The following is a 25689-nucleotide window of genomic DNA, read 5'->3' on the forward strand; positions in this document are numbered from 1 at the left end:
TAGAGACTAACAAATTTATTTGAGCATAAGCTTTCGTAAGCTACAGCTCACTTCATCGGTTGTATCCGATGAAGTGAGCTGTAGCTCACGAAAGCTTATGCTCAAATAAATTTGTTAGTCTCTAAGGTGCCACAAGTACTCCTTTTCTTTTTGCGAATACAGAGTAACACGGCTGTTACTCTGAAACCTGTCATTAGGTAAGTACAGAGCATTATTGCTATGCACATTTTTCATCTGGAGTAACTCAGGTACAAAGGCTCTGAAATTAAATATGCATTTCTTCATACTGACAGTATGTTCGTTTATTACATGGGCAGTGTAAAATTTATTATGCTGTTAACTAATAATTTTCTTAAGTGGGTTGGGTGTTGTAAATTACTATAGGTGGCAACAATGTTTTCATTTAGCAATCTTACCTTGGTTTTCAATTAAAGCTCTTTGGTTTTGGAATTGTGGAAATAATTGCATTACTTCTAGTAATCAGACATATCAGAGAAGTGGGAAGGGGAAATTCTTCGGTATTTCCTAAAGTGGGAAAACAAGATGAATTAAAAGCATATTTATCAAAAGCATATCTGAGTGTGACTTCAGTTGATGGAAGGAAAAATATCTTCTTCATAATAGAACTGTTTCTAAATATATGGCAGTTGAACATAGTTGATAGCTCATTCGAATGTAATGTAATCCTTTCACATTATAGGAGTATTAACAATGTGTGCCTGCCAATAACTTAGTTTTCAGCATTTTGGCTTTAGTAAATGACAGTAGTGTTAATTTGTTTTCCCAGCCCCCTCTCCAAACAGTCACAAACCAGAATGTGAGTGTTGTATGTAGTGTATCTTTAACTGATAGTAGTCTAGTTGTGTGAGTCAGGTAAAGAGAAAAATGCTTTCCCTTGTTTGGTGTGTTAATTAAAACCTTTAAAAAAATTACTTTAGTTCCACAAAAACAGACATGCCAAGATTTAGATTAACATCTTTGTAAAAGGTGTGTGTGTGGTTTGTGGTGGTCGTGGCTATGTTTTATTTTATTTTATTTTGCTGAATCATGGGAGGATAGCCTGTACGCAGAGAGCAGGCTAGTAGATCCATTCAGCTGATTGGTAATCGTAGGTTAGAGCAGTGGTTCTTGGGCTCAGGACCTGTTTGTTAACTTTGATCTGTTGCAACCCAGCAAATAGCTTCCATGCAAAAAACATCTACCGTACTAAATATTCTTAACTATAATATATAATACAGACTTTAACATAATAAATACACGGGGCATGTCAAGGCTGATTCCCTACTCTGGCACTTTGAGTGCAGAAGATGGGGGCCCGCAAGGATTCTAAAAAAAATTAATACTGGCCACTCCAGGCTGGTATTAAACTCCCAAGGTCACAGCTTCTCTCTCACCTTGGATGGGTAGATGCTGCCACCACCCAGGTGCAAAAAAACAACAACTGCTTTTTGAGAACCCAGGAAGAAACACGTGGGAATTCCTTCCTGTAGGGTACCCTCAAGCCCTTTCACCCCCCTTCCTGGAAATAGCTGAGGAAAAAAAACAAAGGAAATCAGCTGTTGCCACCAGCTAATTAAATACCATATCCACAAACCTCTTCAAACCTCTTAGGGACACAAAAATCCAATCCCATTCTTAAAAAAGTTAAATTTTATTAAACCCAAAAAATAAAGGAAATACATTTGGAACTTGGGCTTTTTGCTAGATCTTAAAAGAAACAATTAACAAAAATTAAGCATCAAGATAGCTCTCTTGAGGTTCAGTTTAAAGGTTACAAGCGAAACAAAAGCATCTCGGGTTAGCACAGAGGCGTCCACAAGCCATAAGAAACAAAAGAAATAACCCTAATTGCATCTTTCTAGAAATTTACTTACATATCTGAGGCTTCAGACAAGTAGGTTTGAGGTATGAATTGATGATCTGTGATCATATCTGGCTTAAAGCTGCTTACAGCATTGCTGCTCTGTGTCTCTGCTCTTTCCCGGAGAACCACAACACCGAGACAAAGGGAAGTTTTTTCCCAATTTTAAAAAGTTCTAGCCCTCCCATTGGCTCTTTTGGTCAGATGCCCACTTCTTTTCCTTTACCTGGGAGACTTGGTTAAGCCTTTACAGGTAAAGCAAGCAGAGAACAGCCACTAAGAGGGATTTTATAGCTAGCTGGCTGGCTGGGTGTCCATAAAAGGGAGCTACTCCCCTTCTGTCTTCATTTATCACGGGGTGTACTATAGCAGAGGCTCCTATCCAGCCATTGTTACTTACAGGGTTGCAGCATCACTCCGGTGTGGCCCGGCTTTCCTAACGGGGGGGCCAGCCTAACCTGATCTGTGTAAGTGACATTGCGACCTGGTGCATGGGGTCTCAACACCACTTCACTCTGCCTCTGTCATGATGACATGGAGACCAGCTAGGCCAAACAATGAGCAATGCTGCAACCCCAGGAATCAGATTGCAACACCCAGGGAGCCAAGCCCAGCGAGCCCTGCAGGAGCGGCTGCCGCAGAGCGGGCTCTGCAACACCAGCCCTTTCTCCCCTCCACCACTAGGCCCCCCACTCCACTGCAGGTAGGACCTGATCTCCTCCTCCCTCCCTGGGCCTACCACACAACACTTTGACACTTTGGGGCAACCCAATTTTGGGTCGCAATGCATGGGTTGATAAACTATGGGTTAGAAGTTGGCAGCTCAGATCTTTACTTGTGATGACAGTAGTTTGCAGATGACACTAAACTGGCAGGAGAGGTAGATACGCTGAGAGTAGGGATAGGATACAAAGGGACCTAGACGAATTAGAGGATTGGGCCAAAAGAAATCTGATGAGGTGCAACAAGGACAAGTGCAGAGTCTTGCACTTAGGACGGAAGAATCCCACGCACTGCTACAGACAAGGGACCAAGTGGCTAGACAGCAGTTCTGCAGAAAAGGACCTAGGGGTTACAGTGGATGAGAAGCTGTATATGAGTCAACAGTGTGCCCTTGTTGCCAAGAAGACTAACAGTATTTTGGGCTCTGTAAGTAGGAGCATTGCCAGCAGATCAAGGGACGTGATCATTCTCCTTTATTCGGCATTGGAGGCCTCATCTGGAGTACTGTGTCCAATTTTGGGCCTCACACTACAAGAAAGATGTGGAAAAATTGGAAGGAATCCAGCGGAGGGCAATAAAAATGATTAGGGGGCTGGAGCACATGATTTATGAGGAGAGGCTGAGGGAACTGGGATTATTTAGTCTGCAGAAGAGAAGAGTGAGGGGGGATTTGATAGCTGCTTTCAACTACCTGAAAGTGGGTTCCAAAGAGGATGGATCTAGACTGTTCTCAATAGTAGCAGATGACAGAACAAGGAGTAATGGTCTCAAGTTGCAGTGGGGGAGGTTTAGGTTGGATATTAGGAAAAACCTTTTCACTAGGAGCGTGGTGAAGCACTGGAATGGGTTACCTAGGGAGGTGGTGGAATCTCCTTCCTTAGAGGCTTTTAAGGTCAGGGTTGACAAGGCCCTGGCTGGGATGATTTAGTTGGGAATTGGTCCTGCTATGATGCAAGCTTCGTAGGGACAGCAGAAGAGCAGTCTAAGAAAGTGCACTATTTTTTTAAAAAATGGATGAATCAGTGTACTATTCAAATGAACCTTAAACTTTCACTGCAAATTAAATTGTACTTTTGTTTTTTTGCCATGTTTTCTTTTTTAGTATGCCATGAGTGATTGTCTGAGAAGAATGTAGAACAGTGTATAACGCTATCCTCTTCCAGGATTTTTGAAAATCCTTTTGCAGTGAGTTTTGTCTTTATATTAGTAAGCTGTTTGCTACAGTAAAATGACATCCACTGCAGGAACTGGATCAACTCAATTTAGTTAACTAAAAATCTTACTCTGTCAGACTTTCTGGTTTAAATGAGGGCAGAAGTGGATGGGGTTGAATTCTGTCTGAAGTAACTCAGGTTTGCTTCAGAGAACACTGCACACACTCGGAAGCTTTTGAGTGGAGATGTGCTTGATGAGGCTTAAGTTTGTGAGGGAAAGGAGTTGTATTGAGGCCCAAGTTTTTTGGTGAAGGGTTAGCTGCTGGTTTTGTTCTACATGTAATTTGTGGCAAAGGTACCTATGACATATGATAGGTGCTTTTGTATATATTTGTAGGAATGCAAATAAATAAATATTCCATAATACCTTTACAGGTGTCCTTCATGTAGGTGTCAAGAAATCTCCTCTTCTGAAAAAAATTCTTCTTTAATTTAATAGTTCAAAATAAACACTTACTAAGGCCAACTCTTGTAATTTTTTTGATCAGCGTATACCCTGGCTTATAGTTCATTCTGCTATAAACAGTGCTTGGATTGAAATTTTGCATTCCTTGGCCAGCCTTTGGAGGACTTGGAATGTGAGGACACAGCTACAGCTCAAATTTCAACCTCTAGCTGCGATATCTCATTTCCAGACAAAATGCTGCAGGAAAAAGAGGTCAGTGAGGACCTGTTATTTCTAATTCCAGCACAAAAAACATACTTTCCCTTGCACTTCCAATGTATAACCACAATGCATAATTTTAAGTCATCTAAATCACATTCAAATGCACAGCCATGTCTCCAACCTCATACATTTTTATCTACAAATAAACAAATGGTAGATTTTGAGTGCATGTGTGTCTATAGAGAATATATCTTAATTTAGCTGTGGTTGGAGTTAAGGTTGTGTGTTTGAGTGAGAAAATAAGTGGAAAAGGAAACAGAGTTTGTGGTGGAGGTGAGGAGTCTGCAATATTTAAGTGTTATAATACATGAATTATTATTGCCTTGTGGTTTCCTTGAAATGTAGAGATGGTGGTGATTGAATTTGACTTTAAGCAACCTCAACTCTGAGGGCTTGCAAATAAATGCATGTGCGCATGGGTGTAACTTTATGCATGAGTAGTCCTATTGTAGCCAATGAGTCAACTCATTTATGTAAAGTTAAACATGTATATTTGTTTGATAATTAGGTCCTTGGTTACCAATTTTATTTATTTGTTATTTAATTTCAATTCTGAATGAATGATCTGTATAAATGATATTTAGCAGAACAAATTTAAATTTATTCAAGCAAGCTTGGTACAAAGATAAATTTATGAAAACCCACCTTTTAAAAGTGTGTAATGTCCTTTGGTAGATTTTCACTGGCGAATCTCAAAGTACTTTACAAACATTAAGTCAATACTCTATCTTTATTACTGCCTGTAGTATGTTACAATGGAATTTAAAAGCTTAAATTAATTCTGTGTAGATTTGCAAAATGAACATATCAAAGTCTGCAGTTCCTCTTACTCAGGAGTACTACTAATTCTAAGTTTCAGAGTAACAGCCGTGTTAGTCTGTATTCGCAAAAAGAAAAGGAGTACTTGTGGCACCTTAGAGACTAACCAATTTATTTGAGCATAAGCTTTCGTGAGCTACAGCTCACTTCATCGGATGCATACAGTGGAAACTGCAGAAGACATTATATACACAGAGACCATGAAACAATACCTCCTCCCACCCCACTCTCCTGCTGGTAATAGCCCATCTAAAGTGACCACGCTCTCTACAATGTGTATGATAATCAAGGTGGGCCATTTCCAGCACAAATCCAGGTTTTCTCCCCCTCTCCCCCCCTTTTTCAAAAACCACACACACAAACTCACTCTCCTGCTGGTAATAGCTTATCCAAAGTGACCACTCTCCCTACAATGTGCATGATAATCAAGGTGGGCCATTTCCAGCACAAATCCAGGTTTTCTCACACCCCCCACCCCCACACACAAACTCACTCTCCTGCTGGTAATAGCTCATCCAAACTGACCACTCTCCTTACAATGTGTATGATAATCAAGGTGGGCCATTTCCAGCATAAATCCAAGTTTAACCAGAACGTCGGGGGGGGGGGGGGGGTAGGAAAAAAACAAGGGGAAATAGGCTACCTTGCATAATGACTTAACCACTCCCAGTCTCTATTTAAGCCTAAATTAATAGTATCCAATTTGCAAATGAATTCCAATTCAGCAGTTTCTCGCTGGAGTCTGGATTTGAAGTTTTTTGTTTTAAGATAGAGACCTTCATGTCTGTAATTGCGTGACCAGAGAGATTGAAGTGTTCTCTGACTGGTTTATGAATGTTATAATTCTTAACATCTGATTTGTGTCCATTTATTCTTTTACGTAGAGACTGTCCAGTTTGACCAATGTACATGGCAGAGGGGCATTGGTGGCACATGATGGCATATATCACGTTGGTGGATGTGCAGGTGAACGAGCCTCTGATAGTGTGGCTGATGTGATTCAGCCCTATGACGGTGTCCCCTGACTAGATATGTGGACACAGTTGGCAACGGGCTTTGTTGCAAGGATAGGTTCCTGGGTTAGTGGTTCTGTTGTGTGGTATGTGGTTGTTGGTGAGTATTTGCTTCAGGTTGGGGGGCTGTCTGTAGGCAAGGACTGGCCTGTCTCCCAAGATTTGTGAGAGTGTTGGGTCATCCTTCAGGATAGGTTGTAGATCCTTAATAATGCGTTGGAGGGGTTTTAGTTGGGGGCTGAAGGTGAGGGCTAAAGTGGCGTTCTGTTATTTTCTTTGTTAGGCCTGTCCTGTAGTAGGTGACTTCTGGGAACTCTTCTGGCTCTATCAATCTGTTTCTTCACTTCCGCAGGTGGATATTGTAGTTGTAAGAATGCTTGATAGAGATCTTGTAGGTGTTTGTCTCTGTCTGAGGGGTTGGAGCAAATGCGGTTGTATCGCAGAGGAGGTATTGTTTCATGGTCTCTGTGTATATAATGTCTTCTGCAGTTTCCACAGTATGCATCCGATGAAGTGAGCTGTAGCTCACGAAAGCTTATGCTCAAATAAATTGGTTAGCCTCTAAGGTGCCACAAGTACTCCTTTTCTTTTTACTAATTCTAAGGTTTCAGAGTAGCAGCCGTGTTAGTCTGTATCCGCAGAAAGAAAAGGAGGACTTGTGGCACCTTAGAGACTAACAAATTTATTTGAGCATAAGCTTTCATGAGGTACAGCTCACTTCGAAAGCTTATGGTCAAATAAATTTGTTAGTCTCTAAGGTGCCACAAGTCCTCCTTTTCTTTTTACTAATTCTAAGGGGCCCTGTGTTTTACATTTGCAAACAAGAAAATGTGAGAAGTAGGAATATAATCTGAGTGTTGAACCCTTGCCCATTTCCCCTCTTCTATTTAATATCTGGTCTCAGCAGGTAATGAAAACTGTGAAGCCAAATTATTCCATCTGTGGTATTACCATTATGCTACATTGGTATCAGATTTCATAAATCTTGTAGCTGTGAAGGGCAGTTTTGAGGACCCTAGGAACACCACCAGGTGGAATCAATTCGATTTAATTAAGGGCTTTTCAACAGACTACCATGAACCCTAATACACTTTTTTTTAGTGAGGAAGCCTGGAGAGTGTGGAGTTTTGTCAGAGACAAGGTGGGTGAAGTAATATCTTTTATTGGACCAACTTCTGTTGGTGAAAGAGACAAGCTTTTGAGCGACACAGAGCTCTTAGCTCAGAATCTTGTCTCTTTCACCAGCAGAAGTTGATCCAATAAAAGATATAATTTCACGCACCTGGTCTCTCTCATATCCTCAGACCAACACAGCTACAACAACACTGCAAACAACGGTGGAGCTTTCTCAGACAGAGGTTTGGCAAATAAGTGGGTCATTGAAATAAGAGGCAGACTTAACACCTTTGCCAAGTGCTTTGTATGCTGATTTGAGATTCCATTGCAACAGGATATTTGTTAATCCAAAGAAATAAACCTCTCAATTCAAAAGCTTGTTTTAACTGGTTTGGGAAGGATTTTTATAATCCAAAGTGCTGTTCCTTTCTCCACCCAGTTTGGTGCTTCACACATCCAGAGATGTGTGAAAGCTCATGCTCAAATAAATTGGTTAGTCTCTAAGGTGCCACAAGTACTCCTTTTCTTTTTGCGAATACAGACTAACACGGCTGTTCCTCTGAAACCAGAGATTATTTTGTTCTTTATTTTGTTTGAAAGGTGGCATTTAGCAAAGGACCCTTCATTTAATTAGCAGGTCTTCAATGTAGATGTCTCATGAGTGTGACTAGGTATTGAAGGAAATTATATGTGACTAGGAGTACTTGTGGCACCTTAGAGACTAACCAATTTATTTGAACATAAGCTTTCGTGAGCTACAGCTCACTTCTGTGCACTACAGCACACAGCTGTAGCTCACGAAAGCTCATGCTCAAATAAATGTGTTAGTCTCTAAGGTGCCACAAGTCCTCCTGTTCTTTCTGCGGATACAGACTAACACGGCTGCTACTCTGAAACATGGGAATATGTGACTAGGGGAATTTTAAACTTCTTTGGGTCTTGTCTATACTACAAACTGACAAAACAGGGGAGGCGTACACACTACAAAGCTACTTTTGGCAGCAAAACTCTGCTGTTACCTCACCCATTTTGTCTCTCTAATATCCTGGGATCTACGCGGCTACAACAACACTGCAAACAACTTTTAAAACAGGAGCAGTTTCCAGTCTCTAACCACATCTCAAAGCTCCATTTCTAAGGCCTTGTCTACACTACAAAGTTTTGTTGGCAAAAGTTATGCTCCCAAAGCAGCCTGCTCTGCCTGCCTGCTTATAGTTCTCTGATTCCCTCTGAGTTCTCCCACAGCCTCCTCAGCTGCCGGGAGCCACATCCTGAGCAGCTCTGTGAGCTCCCCATGCTGAGGAACGTCAAAGCAGCACAGCAGTACTCCTCTGCCCCCACACACACACACCTCCCTGCAGCACCAGTCTGCCTGCCCCTGTATTCCTAGTGCAGGGCGACAGGAGCATTCCATGTTAATGATTTAATCTTTGAGAGGGGAGGGACGGATGCCTGCTGGGCAGCAGAGATCAAAACAGTGAGCAGAGCAGTCAGGGCAGGAGCTGTGGGATACTGGGAGAGGCCAGTTATGTCGAGAAAACAAGCACAGTGTCTACACCAGGGATCGGCAACCTTTGACAAGCGGCCCGTCAGGGAAAGCCCCTGGCGGGCCTGGCTGGGCCAGTTTCTTTACCTGCAGGGTCTGCAGGTTCGGGCGATTGCAGCTCCCTCTTGCCGCAGTTTGCCAAGCCAGGCCAATTGGGGCTGGGCTGCAGGAAGTGCTGTGGGTCAGGCCACATCTTCCCGCAGCCCCCATTTGCCTGGGACAGCGAGCCATGGCCAATGGGAGCTGCGATCTGCCGAACCTGCAGACGCTGCAAGTAAACAAACTGGCCCAGCCCTCCAGGGGCTTTCCCTGACGGGCTGCATGCCAAAGGTTGCCAATCCCTGGTCTACACTGACCCTTTGTCACTTTAATTTTGCAGCAGAAAGGTTTATGCCTCTTGTTGAGGTGGCTTTATTTTATTTATTTTGGGCCAACTCCTGTTGGTGAGAGAGACCTCTTTGGTGTGCTCACCATACGGAAGATGGCAAGGACACTTAGATTATGTCTACTCTAGAGACCTTACAGTGGCAAAGCTGTACCAATGCAGCTGCGCCACTATAAGATCACTCTTGAAGCCACTCTGTGCTGACAGGACGGAGAGCGACATAGCACTGTGCACACTACTGCTTATGCCAGCAAAACATATGTTGTGTTTTTTCACACCCCTGAGCAACATAAATTGATTCCACCTGGTGGTATTCCCAGGCTCCTCAAAACTGCCCTTCACAGCTACAAGATTTTTATGAAGAAGCTCTTCCCTTCCCCTCACCCCAAAGAATCTCCCTTGGCTGAAGGGAACAACTCACAGACAAGGAAGGCCCTGAAAAAAACCAACAGAAGGCTGCCTTGAAGAGAATAGCCTCACTCTCCAAATGATAGACCTAAGGAAGAACCTCAACTAATTGCCTAGGGACATGCAAGGACACTGGCTTCCTGACATTGCTCCGCATCCCAGGAGCCCAGCCCAACCCTTCCATATCCTCGGGACCATCAATCCACAATAGGGATCCAGACAACCGGCAAATCTGCAATAAAAGAGCACCCTGGACAACCAGTTAGCTATAGCAAGACTATGAACTGCCAAATTTTGGGTTCTGATGTAGGCCAGGCCATGGGTAGATCCTCAGCCCCCCCAAAACTCTTTGTGTCGTTATGTACAGTAAAAAGGTGTGCGGTGCAAGTGGGCTCTTGGCAGTGAATATTGATTCCAGTAACCAAGATTCCATAGGCATCTGTTCTAGCACTGCCTTGGCTTCCTGTGCTCGTGCTCTGAATCTGTTGACCTGCAACTAAGGGTATGTCTGCACTGGCAAGTTTCTGTGCCACAAGTTATACCACTTTTATTAAAACGTTGGAAGTAAACCGCTGTTGCATGTCCACACGGTGCTCCTTGTGATGCTGCAGTGCATCCACAGTAGCAGCTCTTGAAATGGCAAAGACAGCAGTGCATCATGGTCGCTATCCCACTGTGCAACTGGCCGCAGGGTGCTTTGGGGAGGGTTTGCAGTGTCTCATGGGGCAGGCACAGCATCACGTGATGCAGGTTTCCTAATCCCATTGTTCCATGGGCATCCTGCTACATTGCCAGCTGCTTTTCAACTGAAGTGGAGGGCGGAAGCGGAGAGAGTGTGTGATAGGGAGTGTGTGTGTGTGTATGGAGGGGGGGAAGAGACAATGTGTACAGCAATCTCTCTCTCTCTCTCTCTCTCGCACAGACACACACACACACACGCGCGCGTGCGCACACACACCCCCTCTGTGTTCAACAGCAGGGGCATTCCACATTAATGGTTTGCTTTGTGTCCCAGAGCAGATCAGAACACCATGCAAAGGCTGTCAGAAATGTTGCTTTGAAAGGGGAGGGGCACATGTCTCCAAGACAGCCAAGTTCAAAACAATGAGCAGAGCGGTCACTTGAGGCATTATGGGACGGCTCCAGAGGCCAATTACAGCGCTGGAGCCTCTGTGCAAATAGCCTCATGACTCTCGTTGAGGTGTTTTTCTGCAGCGCTGCAGCTGAGGAGTTTCTGCGCACAAAGTGGCTTGGCAGTGTGTACACGTCTGCAGTTTGAGTGCAAAAAGCTGCTTTACTGCACAGAAATTTGCCAATGTAGACAAGCCCAGGCTATGCCATTGTTAAGCCCAGGCACATGCTTGGCAGTGAAATGAATATTGTATGAATGTTTCTGTTTGGTGGTGTTAATTGCTAAACATCTCTACACAGAAGAGAGAAAAGGAAAGGAGTACTTGTGGCACCTTAGAGACTAACAAATTTATTTGAGCATAAGCTTTCGTGAGCTAAAGTACTCCTTTTCTTTTTGGGAATACAGACTGACAAGGCTGCTACTCTGAAACCTGACAAAAGAGAGAGTGCTTTGAGAGCCTTAGTCACATTAAGGATTCCTTGCAGGTGGAGTCACTACTACCCCTCCCTATGAAGAGCTGCTGTGCCCCATGCTAGGAAGGCAAATCTCACACTTTCACAGGTGGTGGGGAAGACATGGGAGAAAATAAGCCCTGGAGTCCTGTCCTTAAATCCAGCAAGAGTGGTGTTATATGCATTCCAGCTGCTGTCAGGGAGTACAGAGGAGACAGGCTGAGACAAGCCTCTATTGAGACCACAATGTGCACATTTGACAAGCATTGACCATTTGGAGGAAGTAGGACTCCATCCTCAGGTGCTTCTGCTCATTCAGCACCTGGTCTGCACTCCCCATGCTCATTTGAGGGCACACAAGGAGAGAGTAGGAAAAAATTCCAAAGTTGAGCCATTTCTGCCATTTAGGTATCTGGTAATGAGTGTTCAGTTCATCTAGCAAATGACTGGTGCACTCACACTGTAGTCAGGTCCATGAAACACCCATCTGGCTGGAAGAATTCTTCACTGGCACTGACTGATGTGCTTGAGCAGGAATCGTATGCAAGGACAGATAGATATACTGAAAGCCAGTTAAGGCATAGTCTAATAATCCAGACATTGGCTACAGAAGAGGGGTTAAGCTTCCACCTACACTAATGCCTTTCCTTGAGGCTACAGTTAGAACATGGGGTTCAAATTCTCCCATTTAACAGACCAGACTGCAGGCCAGCAAAGCTGAAGGCTGCATCATGCTTTGGTGACACGCTGAGTCTCATGAGCACTGAGGGACAGAGGTACATCAGGGGCTACCACATTTATCCATATTCACAGAATGGCAGAGATTCTAATGTAGAGGCAGCTCCTAACTTGACAAGCAGAGTCACTTTGGCTCTATAAGCAAGGGTTCATTGGAGGGGGATGTCTCTGCTGAGACACTACCCAGCTAAGCTAACAATCAGATCAGTTCTGCAGAGTCTCACATACAAGCTCCTTCCGGCTACTGTTTGCTCAATGGATGATTATCACAGGGCTTTTAAAACATTTTTCACTAGATAATCTATTCATACCTCTATTGTCTTGGTTCCCATTGGACAGGGTGGGGCTCAGAAAGGTGAGGGAGTAGTCATTTGCCTTTCAATTGCAAATGATTGTCCTCCTCAGGCTTGTACATTAGAATTTAAAAGACTGCATTCTCCTGAACAAAGATTCTTGCACTTCTCGGGAAGGAGCAGAGATAATGAGTATGTTTAGGAGTGGAAATGTCCCATCTTTGGAGTGAGACACATGATACAGTCTTCACAGTCTAAGGTCCTAACTACAATAAGGAAGTTTGCCCTACAGTAATTATGTAAATGTGCAAGTCTGAAGCAGGGCTTTAATCCATTAAACTGCTGTAGGAAAGGACCTTGAGTCTATAATTGGAGTGAAAATGGACACTTCTGAATAAGTGTCTGATTAAAAGTCTTGTTGCCCACATCTCATCACCAGCAGCATCAACACCAGACATACTACTTATGGCCCATGATGGAAGGTTTCCATTTTCACATCCAAAGTTTCTGTGTTGTACTTATGTATAGGCTACAAGCATGACTAGTGTCTCACAGGAGATTAGGGAGAGACCACAAGCACAGAGAAATGCACAAATAGAAAGGGGATCTGTACCAGGAGCAAAAACCAAGCCAGGGAGCATCAGACCCAGATCAGGACAATCCCAGATCAGTCCCAGTCCCTGATCAGGATGATCACCAGCCACCACACTTCCCTGCTGGAGCAGTTATGAGCCCATGGTAAGAACCAACTAGATTAGCACAGTAAGACAGAGTTACCAGGTAAAATCCACCCCACAGGTAGGGGGCAGACTGGGCTCACTCACACATCCAACAGCTGCTGCCACCAACTCAAGTCCCGCAGCCCCTCATGGGCATGGCCTATAGCCCAAGGGAGCCAGGAATCTCCACCTGGGATCTGCCCAGGTCATGGGACTTAGCCCTGCTGTCCCTAGAAATTCCTAACCCCCCAGCCTCCCCGAGAGCTGGGAGCCCACAGGGGAGGGGAGGCATCCTTTATCTTGCCCCCAGACCTGGCCCCATAGCAGCTTCGCATGCGGCACCACAAAAGTGAATCACTCTGAGGTAAAGTGATACCTGCATACCTGCTGGCCCACCTGCAGTAGCAGAAGGCAGAGGGTCTAGGGAGGTTGCCACACTGAATCCCCATCTGGATGGGCACAGGAGGGAGGGTAGGGAAACCAGCAAACAGGAAGTGTTTCTGAGTACATGGCTCTGATCATGGCTCCAAATCTTGTGCCAAATCCCTTGAGATCTTATGGTTCCAAATCCTGTGCTGAATCCTGCAAGATATCAAGCCTACCCCAGAAGTCCTATGGAGGCTAGAAATCCCACAGGACCTGGCCCATCCTGTTTTTGTGCCCTCCCCGATTGTGGGAGCTACCAAAACACACTCCTTGCTTGGCAGAGGGGCTCTCTTTGAGCTTACACAGAGCTCTTCAAGAGACACAATCAGCTGGATATTTAGTCAATTTCTAAAAATGTGTTAAAAGTTTCAGGTACTGTCCTAAATCCCTCTGCCAATTTTTGTGCTTTTAATACATTCATTTAATATTTTGTAAAAAAACCTCTCTTACTGTGGAAGACCCACAAAAACAGGTTAAAATGCCTATATACAAAATACTGTAAAAATTAAAGAAGCTGAAATATGGAGATTTTTTTTCTTGGTGCCATTATAGTAATTTTAGGTGCTATTTATAACAAACAATATTGGGGAAAACATTTCATGTAGAAATATGACTGAGTGACCCTTTTACTTTTATATTCATTCACTTGTAATTTGTTCCTCGACAAAGGTAACATATGTTAATTGTCTTATGCTTAATTAAAAATCAAGCTGTAAATGTAGTTAGAAAGAATATACAGCTTTGGTCATACAGTACTCTATTCCTTGAACTGGTGGATATGCAGTTACATGCCGCTATTATGCATATCATCTGTGGCACCCTGCGTCCAACTCCACTCCCATGACTCCCAGTTCTGACCAACCTTTCTCCTCCTCATATCAGACGAGATATGTTACTGGCAAGTTGCTGGAGAAAGTGTGCGCCAACTTAAGCCTGCCGCTGCACAATGACCTTTTTAAACTACTAGCTGCACGTTTGCCATCACATCGCCCATTATGGTCTCAGCCGCCACGCCAGGACGTTAGGGCGGAAACACTTTGGCGAGAGGAATAGGACATCTGTTATAATCCCCAACCAGTCCCTCGTCGCTGACCCCACAATTTGCTCGCCTGGTTTTGACCTGCCCTGTCGGTCCTGGTCCCTGTTGAAGAGGTTCTGGACCAGGCAAGGTCTCTGTGCAGCCAACCAGTATCGCTGGGTCCTTCGTGACAGCACTTTGTGCAGCTGCGGCGCAACACAGTCGATGGCACACATTGTTGATGAATGCCGGCTGACTAGGCTCAGCGGTGGCCTAGAAGAACTGCATCATGCCACCAAAGATGCCATCGCTTGGCTAGACGACTATGCACGCTCTAAATCAATAAATTCCTTGAAGCAACATAAATATTTTTTTCAGAGCAGTATAGTCTATATACATGACTGGGAACCAAGCTCTTCTGTTCTAATCCTGGATTTGACACAAAGTCCCTCGTGGGACTTCCGTACAGTAGGAAATTGTGCCCCAATCTTGCAAATACGTAAGCACTTGCCTAATTTGACTATGAGTAGTCTCACTGATTTCAGTGGACTGGTTACAGTAGTAAAGTTAAGTACCTTAAACGTGTAGCAACAGTGAAAGTTGTTGTGTAGGCATGGGTATTCTTACTACCACGGCGTCATCTAGACTTTCTCTGAGTGTGATGAGATGAACATATGTGCAATGAATACTCTGCCAGCAGTGGAGCTGCCTGCCCGAGTTGCAGGGTAGTGGCTGAGATTTCCCAAAAAGCGCATTGTAGACTCCATTGACATCTTGCCTTGGGTTAGTTTTCCTCGTTTACTCAACTGCAAAATGGGGATGATAATCACGTACCCATGCATTGTGCAGCAAGCTGGGTCTAAATTCTGTAGTCAAGCACTTTTGTTTCTCTGGTACTTCAGTGCTAAATTCTACTACTAGTTGAAATTTCTGCAACAGCTTCAGGAAATTTAAAAGATGGAAGGTTTAGCTGACTGATTTAAATATGAAACTGAATAATACAAGTATATTGTATGTTATTTTATTTTATTTTACTCTGCCCCAAAATTTCAATGGTCAATATACCTCATGTATTTGAATTGACTAGTCAAATCTCCATTGTTGATGTTTAAGGCTACATTTTAGTCATGGGTATTTTTAGTAAAAGCCACGGACAAGTCATGGGCAGTAAACAAAAATTCATGGCCCATGACCTGTCCATGACTTGTACTATGTACCCCTAATTAAAACATGGGTGTTCTGGGGCAGGGAGGGGGCCCAGGGGCACTGCGGGTACTCTGGGGCAGGAGGCCGGGGGTGCTATGGGCACTTTGTGGGGAGGACCCATGGCACTCATGCAAGGAGACAGGTCTGGTGCTGGGGAAGAGGGGCGGGCAGCAGCGCACAGTCCAGGACCCCCGTTGCTGCTGGGTGGGGGTTGGTGGGGCTGGCAGGTTTCCTACCCAGCTCTGCACCTCCATGGAAGCAATGACACATCCCTTGGCTCCTCGGTGGAAGCGCGGCCAAGGGGCTACACATTCTGGCCGTACCCCAAGTGCCAGCTCCGCAGATCCCATTGGCCAGGAACTGCGGCCAATGGGATCTGAGGAGGCGGTGCCTGTGGGTGGAGGCAGCGCATAGAGCTAGGAGCTGAGGGAGGGCCATGTCACCGCTTCTGGGGAGTCCCCCTGAGGTAAGCGCTTCCCAGAGCCCATGCCCTGAGCCCCCTCCCACATCCAAACTCCTGTGGATGCTAGGGGGGAGTGGGACGAGAGAGGTGGTCAGTGCGACTGGCTGGAGGGGCCACCCGAGCTGGTCAGGCAGCCCTTCGGCCAGCCATACCAGCCGCTGCAGAAGTCCCAGAAAGTCATGGAATCTGTGACAGACTCACAGCCTTTTTGATGTTGTCTTGGAGATGGAGAACAGCTAGTTTTGGCATGTTGGCAAGGATCAGTTGGTGCTCTTTTGATCGTGGAAGGTGTGAGAGTGGTTTTCATTTTGGGTACATAGGGATTGGTTGGGGTGTAGGGTTTTTTGAGAGGGCTTTTTGCACTGGCGAGGAATGCACCACCTCCCTTCTGCTAATGAGGGTCATATGTGACAAAATCTTGAGGGAAGGGCTTGAACTCCTAGATCACCTCCCAAAAGTCCCTTCCCCAACAGCTGACATGGCAATAACATTGTTGACATTTTAAATTATCATTGATCTTCAGAGCTAACCCCCTACCTTCCCTGAACTAATGCTAAAAATCAATCTCTGAGCTCCTGTTTCAGGCTGTCTGTAGACCCAGGAAGATACCACTGCATCAGTCAGATTCAGTTCACATTCAGAAGTTTTTCTTCTCAATCATAAGTGCTAGAATCTTAAATTATTTCTTAAATGCAAAGTTAGATTCTCCTGCACAATTTTGTGGCAAGACTGTCGGTTCTTCAGTAAATCCTATGCAGCAGACTAACAAAATATATGATCCCAGATACCTGCTTCTCTCACAAAGGTGCTTTGGTGATGGAATGATTTATTAAAGTTAATATTAATATCTTTTAAAAAAGAACAGTGCTATGTAAGTGTCTAGTACTTATATTTCCCCAAATCCATATGTATATAAAAAGGAATTTGAATGTGAAACTATTTCTAGAAGAGGTGAATATTTTTTTATTATGTGAAAGAAGAGAAGGAATGATACTATGAGCTTGAAAATTATAATACATTTCATCCTTATCCTTCTCTTTTTTCCCCTCCACCCCACCCCTTGCCAATACAGCTTTTACAGAAGAATGGACAGATATCCAACATTAATGGTATAGTGGAAGAGCAAGTGGAGCTGAACCTCCAGCCAGGGGAGCTAAATGGACAGCAGAGAGAAGCAGTTGTAACAGATGGTAAGTAAAAGTCTACAGTGAATGGACTAGGTTACAGAGCATTGAGGATAGCTTGATGGACTGGGAAGTTGAAATAAGAATCTACTGGCCATTTCCTATGGAGCACTGCGTTCTGGTTTTGTATCACCAGTATTTTTAGGGCACACTGTCATGAGAGCTTTGCCTTCACCTGATAACAAATCCCATTACAAATGGAATCCGTGCAAATTTTCCAAGCATCATGTTTCAAGAGTGTTTTTTCTCCACTTCCACAAAGAGCATTCTAATCAATCCTTGCAGTTGCACTGCCTCTGACTGCCTGTCCCACAGTACCCGGAACAGTTCTTGACTCAGTGGATTGAGGTAAATGGAGCAAAATATTCTGGGAGATTAAGGGGTTCAACTTTCATAACCTGGTAAGAATCACAGCCATTTCTACAACCTACTCTCACAGATCGGACAATCTGGTAAAATGCAAGCTAGCACATCTGAAAGCATGTTTGCTTATTATGTTCATTAGCTGGCTAAGTTGTAGTCGAGGGGGGAGCTACAACATATATATCATATGTGTTCCTATGATTCTTAAGGGGGCTTTTCAGTCTTGTTCAGCCAGCACAATTGAAAAAACACACTTTTTGCCTGTCAAGACAGGCCTGAGAGAGTGCAGGTTCTAATTTCCAACATGGTATTATTTAATAACCCAAAGAGGCTCATAGGACACGGCTGTGTTTCCAAGTGCCCTGAGTTACTGCATTTACTGCATTTTATTAAAGTTGCAATGTTGATTTGCACATGACTGCATTACATTGAGGCCTGATACAACTGTGTCTGAAAGCCTGTACATGTAGGACTGGGCTTTTTCTCACAGGATTTCTGTCAGTTGCCACCTGGTTAGAAAGAAGGATGCAGTGCCAAAATATCTTGGGCTATGTCTACACTGCACTGCAGTGTGGACTACAGCGGTGTGAATTCCAGGGCGCACCAAAGTGCTGGGTGCTAACTGCCCCGTGTGGATGCGCTGGGGCAAACTAAATGGTATCCAGTTTGTGTTAACACAGGCATCATGTAAACAAGCCCTTAGTAGCTCTAAAGAAGTCCTCATATCAGGGCATAGTAGATCAGATTTTTTCCACTCAGCTGGAAGAAGCACTGTCAGTTTGCTTCTCTTGAAGCTAGAAGTTTTTGCTGCCTGGGCATACATGCTCCTTTCATGGGAGGGAAACTCCTGCATGCTTACCCATCAGTTCCATTAATAGCAAGAGGCTTTTCCAAAGTGAGGAGAGGCAAGAGTGTGACAGTCTGTTAGACCCCTTTTGACTCTAGGAATATTCTTCAGGCTGCAGGTAATAGTGGACACTCATCAGATTAATGATGTAGCCACAAAGGAGCTCTCTCTCAGTTAGGGCACCTCATCCCAATCTGTCCTGTTGCACTTCCTTCTGAACACCTGGTTACTGAGGAGTGTAAGCTCTAGAGGCAAGATTTCAGTATACAGTATCTGACTTGTGTCTGCTTGCATCTTGGAGGAAGTCTGCTTTGGGTATTTCAGCCATAAGGGGAAAGACTTTATGGTATGGTATACTCAAGGCCATGTATATTCCTTTAACCATATCTAGGCTTGGCAGAATTTTATTTTTATTTTTTCTAATTTTGATGATAAATATCAACTTTCATTGTTAAGATTTTTCACATTGTTTAACAATTTTTATTTTTAATGTTTGTTTCATTTTTAAACTTTATTTTTACCGTTGCTGGAAATTAAGGCGGGATAAGGTTGGGATTAGGGCTAGGGCAGCACTGAGAAGAGGGCTGGAGACAGCTTCTTGCACAGCCAAGGGGCCTGAGACACCAAGGTGCAAGGTGTGGGGAAGGCTGCGGTCCTGGACCAGCAGAGCAGAGACCACTTGCCAGGACTGCAGAGAGGAGGAAGAGTACTTTTTACAATATTCTTCTCATCCCCAATACACTCCTCCCAGCGATGTATTATCACCTAGGCCAACAAATTTATAATAGCAGCCAGAGGCGCCAACTTCCCCAGGCACCGGTGGGTGCTCGCGCGCCTCCCTGCCACCCCGCCCCCGCCCCAACTCTGCCCCCTCCCTGCCCCAATTGGTCCCCTTCCTCAAATCCCCACCCCAGCCCCACCTCCTCCCCTGAGCACGTGGCGACTCCCCTCTTCCCCCCTCCCTCCCAGCCACGTGAAGCTGTTTTACGCACAAGCACTGGCAGGGAGCAGGGAGAAGCAGGACCTGGCAGCACGCTCAGGGGAGGAGGCGGATTTGGAGCAGAGGTGAGCTGGGGCGGGTGGGGCGGGGAGCTGCCGGTGGGTGCTCTGCGCCCACCAATTTTTCTCCGTGGATGCTCCAGCTCCGGAGCACCCATGGAGTCGGCGTCTATGGACGCCATGATTCTACCAATCATAGCATGTAATGAAACCACCAATGACGGCGCAAATTTGTAAAAAAACTAAAAACAAGTTCATATGGGGGCAGCAATTATTTCAGGGCCTAGGGGCAGCAAAATCATTAATCCGCCACTGTCTCCTCCCACTTTTGCTTGACAAGGGGCTTGTCTACCCCTGGCACTTTACATACAGCTCTGCAACTTTCTGGCTCAGGCGTGTGAAAAAACACAGCCCTGAGCGCTGCAAGTTTCAGCGCTGTAAAGTGCCAGTGGAGACAGTTCACCAGCGCTGGGAGCCGTGCTCCCATGTAGCTGGTGGCTATTCCCCTCGTGGGGGTGGGAGAACTCTCTCCCAGCACTGGTGCTGACTCCACAGCAGCGCTTTAATGTTCCTAGTGAAGGCATACCCTAACATTTACCTGGGCCAGTCTCAATGTAATCTTTAAAACAAACAACCAAACAAAAAAAGGCCTTTGTTTGCTTAACATTTTGCTTTGTTTGCTTAACATGTGCACACATGAAGACTAACCCTGCTGGTAGTGACTTTGACACCCAAAGTGAGCGAGTTGATACTCAGTTGAATTCTCTCCAAAGGGGTCATCCACTTGATCTGGCTAGCCGTTTTCAAATTTCTGTCTCTTCAGCAGGTTGTCATGTCAATCACAGAAGCTCCCGAAGATTACACTCTGAAGTATACTAAACTTTTAGGAACTCTACCTTGTTGCTGTCCCTGGACACCAACTTTCAGGGCACTCGTGCCTCTGATACACCAACATCATAAGGAGATAACAAATGACTTTCTTTACTGTTATAATTAAGGCTATTGATTAATCGCAATTAACTCATGTGATTAACTCTAAAGAATTAATTGTGATTAAAAAAATTAATGGTGATTAATCGCAGTTTTAATTACACTGGTAAAAAATAGAATACTAACTGAAATTTATTAATTATTTTTGGAAGTTTTTCTACATTTTCAAATATATTAATTTAAATTACAACACAATACAAAGTGTACAGTGCTCAATTTATATTATAATTTTAATTACAAATATTTGCACTGTAAAAATAATAAACAAAAGAAACAGTATTTTTCAATTCACCTCATACAAATACCATAATGCAATATCTTTTTGTCGTGAAAGTGCAACTTACAAATGTAGATTTTTTTTATTACATAACTGCACTCAAAAACAAAAGAATGTAAAACAGTGGTAGGCAACCAGCGGCCAGCACGCGGCCCATCAGGGTAATCTGCTGGTGGGCCACGAGACAGTTTGTTTACATTAACCGTCTGCAGGCACGGCCACCCACAACTCCCAGTGGCTGCAGTTTGCCATTCCTGGTCAATCTACATGCAGCCACAGGCCATAATTTGCCCACCACTGATGTAAACTTTAGAGCCTACAAGTGCACTCAGTCCTACTTCTTATTCAGCCAATCACTAAGACAAACAAGTTTGTTTACATTTAGGGGAGATAATAGTGCCAGCTTCTTATTTACAATGTCACCTGAAAGTAAGAACAGGCATTCACACAGAACTTTTGTAGCAGGCATTGCAAGGTATTTACGTGTCAGATATGCTAAACAGTCGTACACCCCTTCATGCTTCGGCTGCCATTCCAGAGGACATGCTTCCATGCGGATGATGCTAGTTAAAAAAATAATGCATAGTTAAATTTTGACTGAGCTCCTTGGGGGAGAATGGTATGTCTCCTGCTCTGTTTTACCAGCATTCTGCCATGTATTTCATATTATAGCAATCTCGGATGATGACCCAGCACCTGTTGTTCGTTTTAAGAACACTTTCACTGCAGATTTGACAAAATGCAAAGAAGGTACCAATTTGAGATTTCTAAAGATAGCTACAGCAGTTGACCCAAGATTTAAGAATCTGAAGTGCCTTCCAAAATCTGAGCGAGACGAGGCATGGAGCATGTTTTCAGAAGTCTTAAAAGAGCAACATCCGATGCAGAAACTACAGAACCCGAACTATTGAAAAAGAAAATCAACCTTCTGCTGGTGGCATCTGACTCAGATGATGAAAGTGAACATGTGTCAGTCTGCACAGCTTTGGATAGTCATCAAGCAGGACCTGTCATCAGCGTGGATGCATGTCCTCCAGAATGGTGGTTGAAGATGAAGCCACATATGAATCTTTAGCACATCTGGCACATAAATATCTTACAACACCGGTTACAAGAGTGCCATGAGAATATCTGTTCTTACTTTCAGGTGACATTGTAAACAAGAAGAGGGCAGCATTATCTCCTGCAAATGTAAATAAAATTGTTTGTCCTAGTGACTGCTGAACAGGAAGTAGGACTGAGTGGACTTGTAGGTTCTAAAGTTTTACATTGTTTATTTAATGCAGTTATTTTTTGTACATAATTCTACATTTGTAAATTCAACTTTCATGATACAGAGATTGCAGTACTTGTATGAGGTGAATTCAAAAATACTATTGCTTTTGTTTTTTACAGCACAAATATTTGTAATCAAAAATAAATATAAAGTGAGTACTGTACACTTTGTATTCTGTGTTGTAATTGAAATCAATATATTTGAAATTGGAGAAAACACCCAAAATACTTAAATAAATGGTATTCTATTACTGTTTAACAGTGTGATTATTCATAATTGATTTTTTTAATTGTGATTAATTTTTTTAAACGCTTGACAGCCCTAGTAATAATCAGTGGGACCACAACTGAAGGTCTTATCATGGCTCTCATTCTGAAGTGGGATTAGTAAAGTTAGTAATCTCGAATCATAAATAGCTTCATTGTCTCTGCCTTGTGCTTTTACAAAGAGCTAATACTTGCTTTCAGTCTCTGAGCATGAGTCTGGGCCCATATATATGTGTTCTGTTACATGTTCTGGGACAAAAGTTCTAAACTCTCTCACCACTTAGCCTTTAGCTGTTGTTCACAGGGTGTCTTTACGTTAGAGGCTAAAATTGGAAAGTTTGTGTGTCTAGGCACAACCCTGGAGGCTTATTCAGTTCTGGGTTTATAGGAGGTACTGTCTTTCTCCTTCTGTCTGCATATAGAAAGAAGGATGTGTATTAAGGCAATACATTTGGAGACAAATAGTCATTGTTCGTAAGTAACCATTTCCTCCGTTCTACATAAAATTTATGAAAGCAAGGATGAATTGTTTAACAGTTTGTAGATTGAAGAGGTCTCAAACCTTGGTGCTGATTATATGTAACCAGACATGCACCAAAGGTCTGTTATGCCATTCTCAGTACCGGGCATGTTACCCTTATTAAAGGTAATCTACATACTTATTTTGGAAATGAAGGGAGTATGTCATGTAGTAGTTGTTGTCCAGGAGAATGGTGAGGTTTGAACCATGCTTAACATACTGTTTGCATTGCAAATTTGCTTTTGCATGGTGTTTGTGGATGGTTTCATGAGTTGCTAGTTACTGTATGTCTCAATGTATTTTGACGGATAATATACATTCATTTATGAGCAATGTTTCTCAAATGCTTATGTGTAAATACAATAGATTCTGAAGGTGACAATAATTAGGATATAGTATCCTGTAGGCCAGGGAATGCTAGGCTTTCATTTTCTGCTTAATGAATTTGATTTGAAGGTTAATAAATTCATTTTGTTTCCGTATCATTGCCAGTATGATTATGACTATCACTGTTCTTAATGTCATGTAACATCAGTTTGTCACATAACATCATGACAAAGAGATAGAAAAGCAACTTTATTTAACAACAAACAGGCAGCCTGGCTGCAATAACTATGTCTGGCAGCACTGGATCAAAACAAATGTAAACAAAAAAACAGTCAATCTACTGTCAGGCACTGTGAAGAGAGGAAATGCGCTGTATTTTGGTTTCTGTTCTCCTAGTCCTAGCTATAGTCTAACTGTAGAATGGGGAGGAAAAAATGAGACAATGTTGAGGCTGTTCTGTGATGTGCCACTGTAAGTGAATCTGCCTGTGTGTATGAGGAGCACCATACTGAGGTACTTGAGGATGGTACATCGTCTGCATGAGTTATCTCACAGAGCTCCTGTAATCTCATGGTCTCCCTACAAATATCTATTGCCTCATCTCTCTGTCATGATTCCCCTTATGGCTCAGAGATCTGTTCCCCTTATGGCTCGGAGATCTTATCTCTGTATCAGCCCTGAAGGCTTATAAGCAGCATTATCCTCTTTGAATTTGTCTCTTCAGCTCCATTTAATATGCTGATCAGTGTTCTCATTTCCTTTTGCAATTCCACTGAGATGTCATCCAAGTTTCTGTGCTGGTTCACCCTTATTTTGCCAAGTGCTCTTCCCCTTTAGATACTGGACTGCTGCTCACTTATCTGGCCTGTGATGGACCAACATTTCTGGGTTCCTTCTCCTAGTACTGGTGGGGTCTGAAAAGGAAAAAGAAAGCAAAAGATTGAAAGAAATATTAATGCGTGTTGCATTGCTTTTTCAGCAGTATACTTCTTTTTCCTTCCAAAGGAGTCTTAACGGTTGCAATTCTCAGTCTCTGAGGATACTCTATACAGCCCCTTTTTTGAAAAATGAAGCAGCAATATCAAAATGCTGTCTCTTAACCAATGTTTTTTGTTTTATTTTAGGTTGCAGAGTAGCAGCCATGTTAGTCTGTATCTGCAAAAAGAACAGGAGGACTTGTGGCACCTTGGAGACTAACACATTTATTTGAGCATTAGCTTTGTGGGCTACAGCCCACTTCATTGGATGCATAGAATGGAACATATAGTAAGAAGATAGATATATACATACAGAGAACATGAAAAAGTGGAGTAAGAGGCTAATTAATTAAGATGAGCTATTATCAGCAGGAGAAAAAGGTTTTTTTCCCTCATCTTAATTAATTAGCCTCTTACTCCACTTTTTCATGTTCTCTGTATGTATGTATATATCTTCTCACTATATGTTCCATTCAATGCATCCGATGAAGTGGGCTGTAGCCCACGAAAGCTTGTGCTCAAATAAATTTGTTAGTCTCTAAGGTCCCACAAGTCCTCCTGTTTTATTTTAGAAGTTTAGAATGGGCTGTGGGTCAGTGCAAATAGTCTGTGATAAGCTTACTTCTTGAAGGTATCAAGACCCACATAAACACCCAATAGAGGCCATCTGAAAAATGTTTCTTCTAAAGCTGTGTCTATGCTGCACACCTCTTGTGGCGTTGTGTAGGGTATGTGTAGCTACATGCCTTATTGAAAAGTAGGCTGCATCCTCACTGTTGTGTGTAGCTACGCATCCAGTGGCGGATTTAGAGTTAGTGGGGCCCTGTGCTCAACTTCATTTTTGGGGCCCCCCCTGGGGTCAAGAAAAAGAACATTCTTCTTTCCCCATCCCTGCTTTTCATTCTTTTTTCTCTTCATGCTCCTCCTATATTATAAGTAATAGGAAGTAAATGAAAATAAAGTGAAGCACCTTGATTGTTTCTGTAGTCTAACTTTTTTTTCACAGACCACTTGAATATTGCTAAGGGTCTCTTAATGATCTTTCCAAACATTGTTTGCACCATTAGCTAAGAATTGTAAAGTGCTTTGGATAAGAGCGCTTTATAAAAAAAACGTTAAAAAAACATTGGGGTGTGGGGTCTGGCCAGGAGTTAGGATGCGGGAGGAGACTCAGGGTTGGGGTCTGGGAGGACGTTAGGGTGCAGGAGTGGGTTGGGGGTTGGGGTGCAGGGTCTGGCCAGCAGGGGTCCTGGCAGCCAGCAGGAGCCCGGGGTGCTGGGCTGCCCAGCCCTGGGGCCGCCTGTAGTTGGGGGGCTCTGTGCCAGGGCAATGTGTGTTTCATTGTAAATCTGCCTCTGTACGCATCAGTGAAAGGCTCTGGTAGGTGGGAGGAAGAAGGTAAAGACTCCTGCAACAGGGAGCTTCTGGAGCCTTTCCTTGCCATAGGGAAGGACTCCTGCAGTC

At 43.6% G+C, this 25689-nt stretch overlaps 1 protein-coding gene across 1 annotated transcript in view; it reads left to right on the forward strand.

Moving 5' to 3' along the window:
• AKAP12 (A-kinase anchoring protein 12) overlaps positions 1 to 25689 on the forward strand; it is a 132884-nt gene that overhangs the window by 60011 nt on the left and 47184 nt on the right. Inside the window, exon 2 of the mRNA XM_073337656.1 lies at positions 17272 to 17389. Coding sequence (XP_073193757.1) covers positions 17272 to 17389 — 118 coding nt within the window. The remainder of the gene's footprint in view (positions 1 to 17271; positions 17390 to 25689) is intronic.

Source organism: Lepidochelys kempii, chromosome 3, assembly GCF_965140265.1.
Source record: "Lepidochelys kempii isolate rLepKem1 chromosome 3, rLepKem1.hap2, whole genome shotgun sequence".
In the NCBI taxonomy this organism is placed as follows: domain Eukaryota; kingdom Metazoa; phylum Chordata; order Testudines; family Cheloniidae; genus Lepidochelys; species Lepidochelys kempii.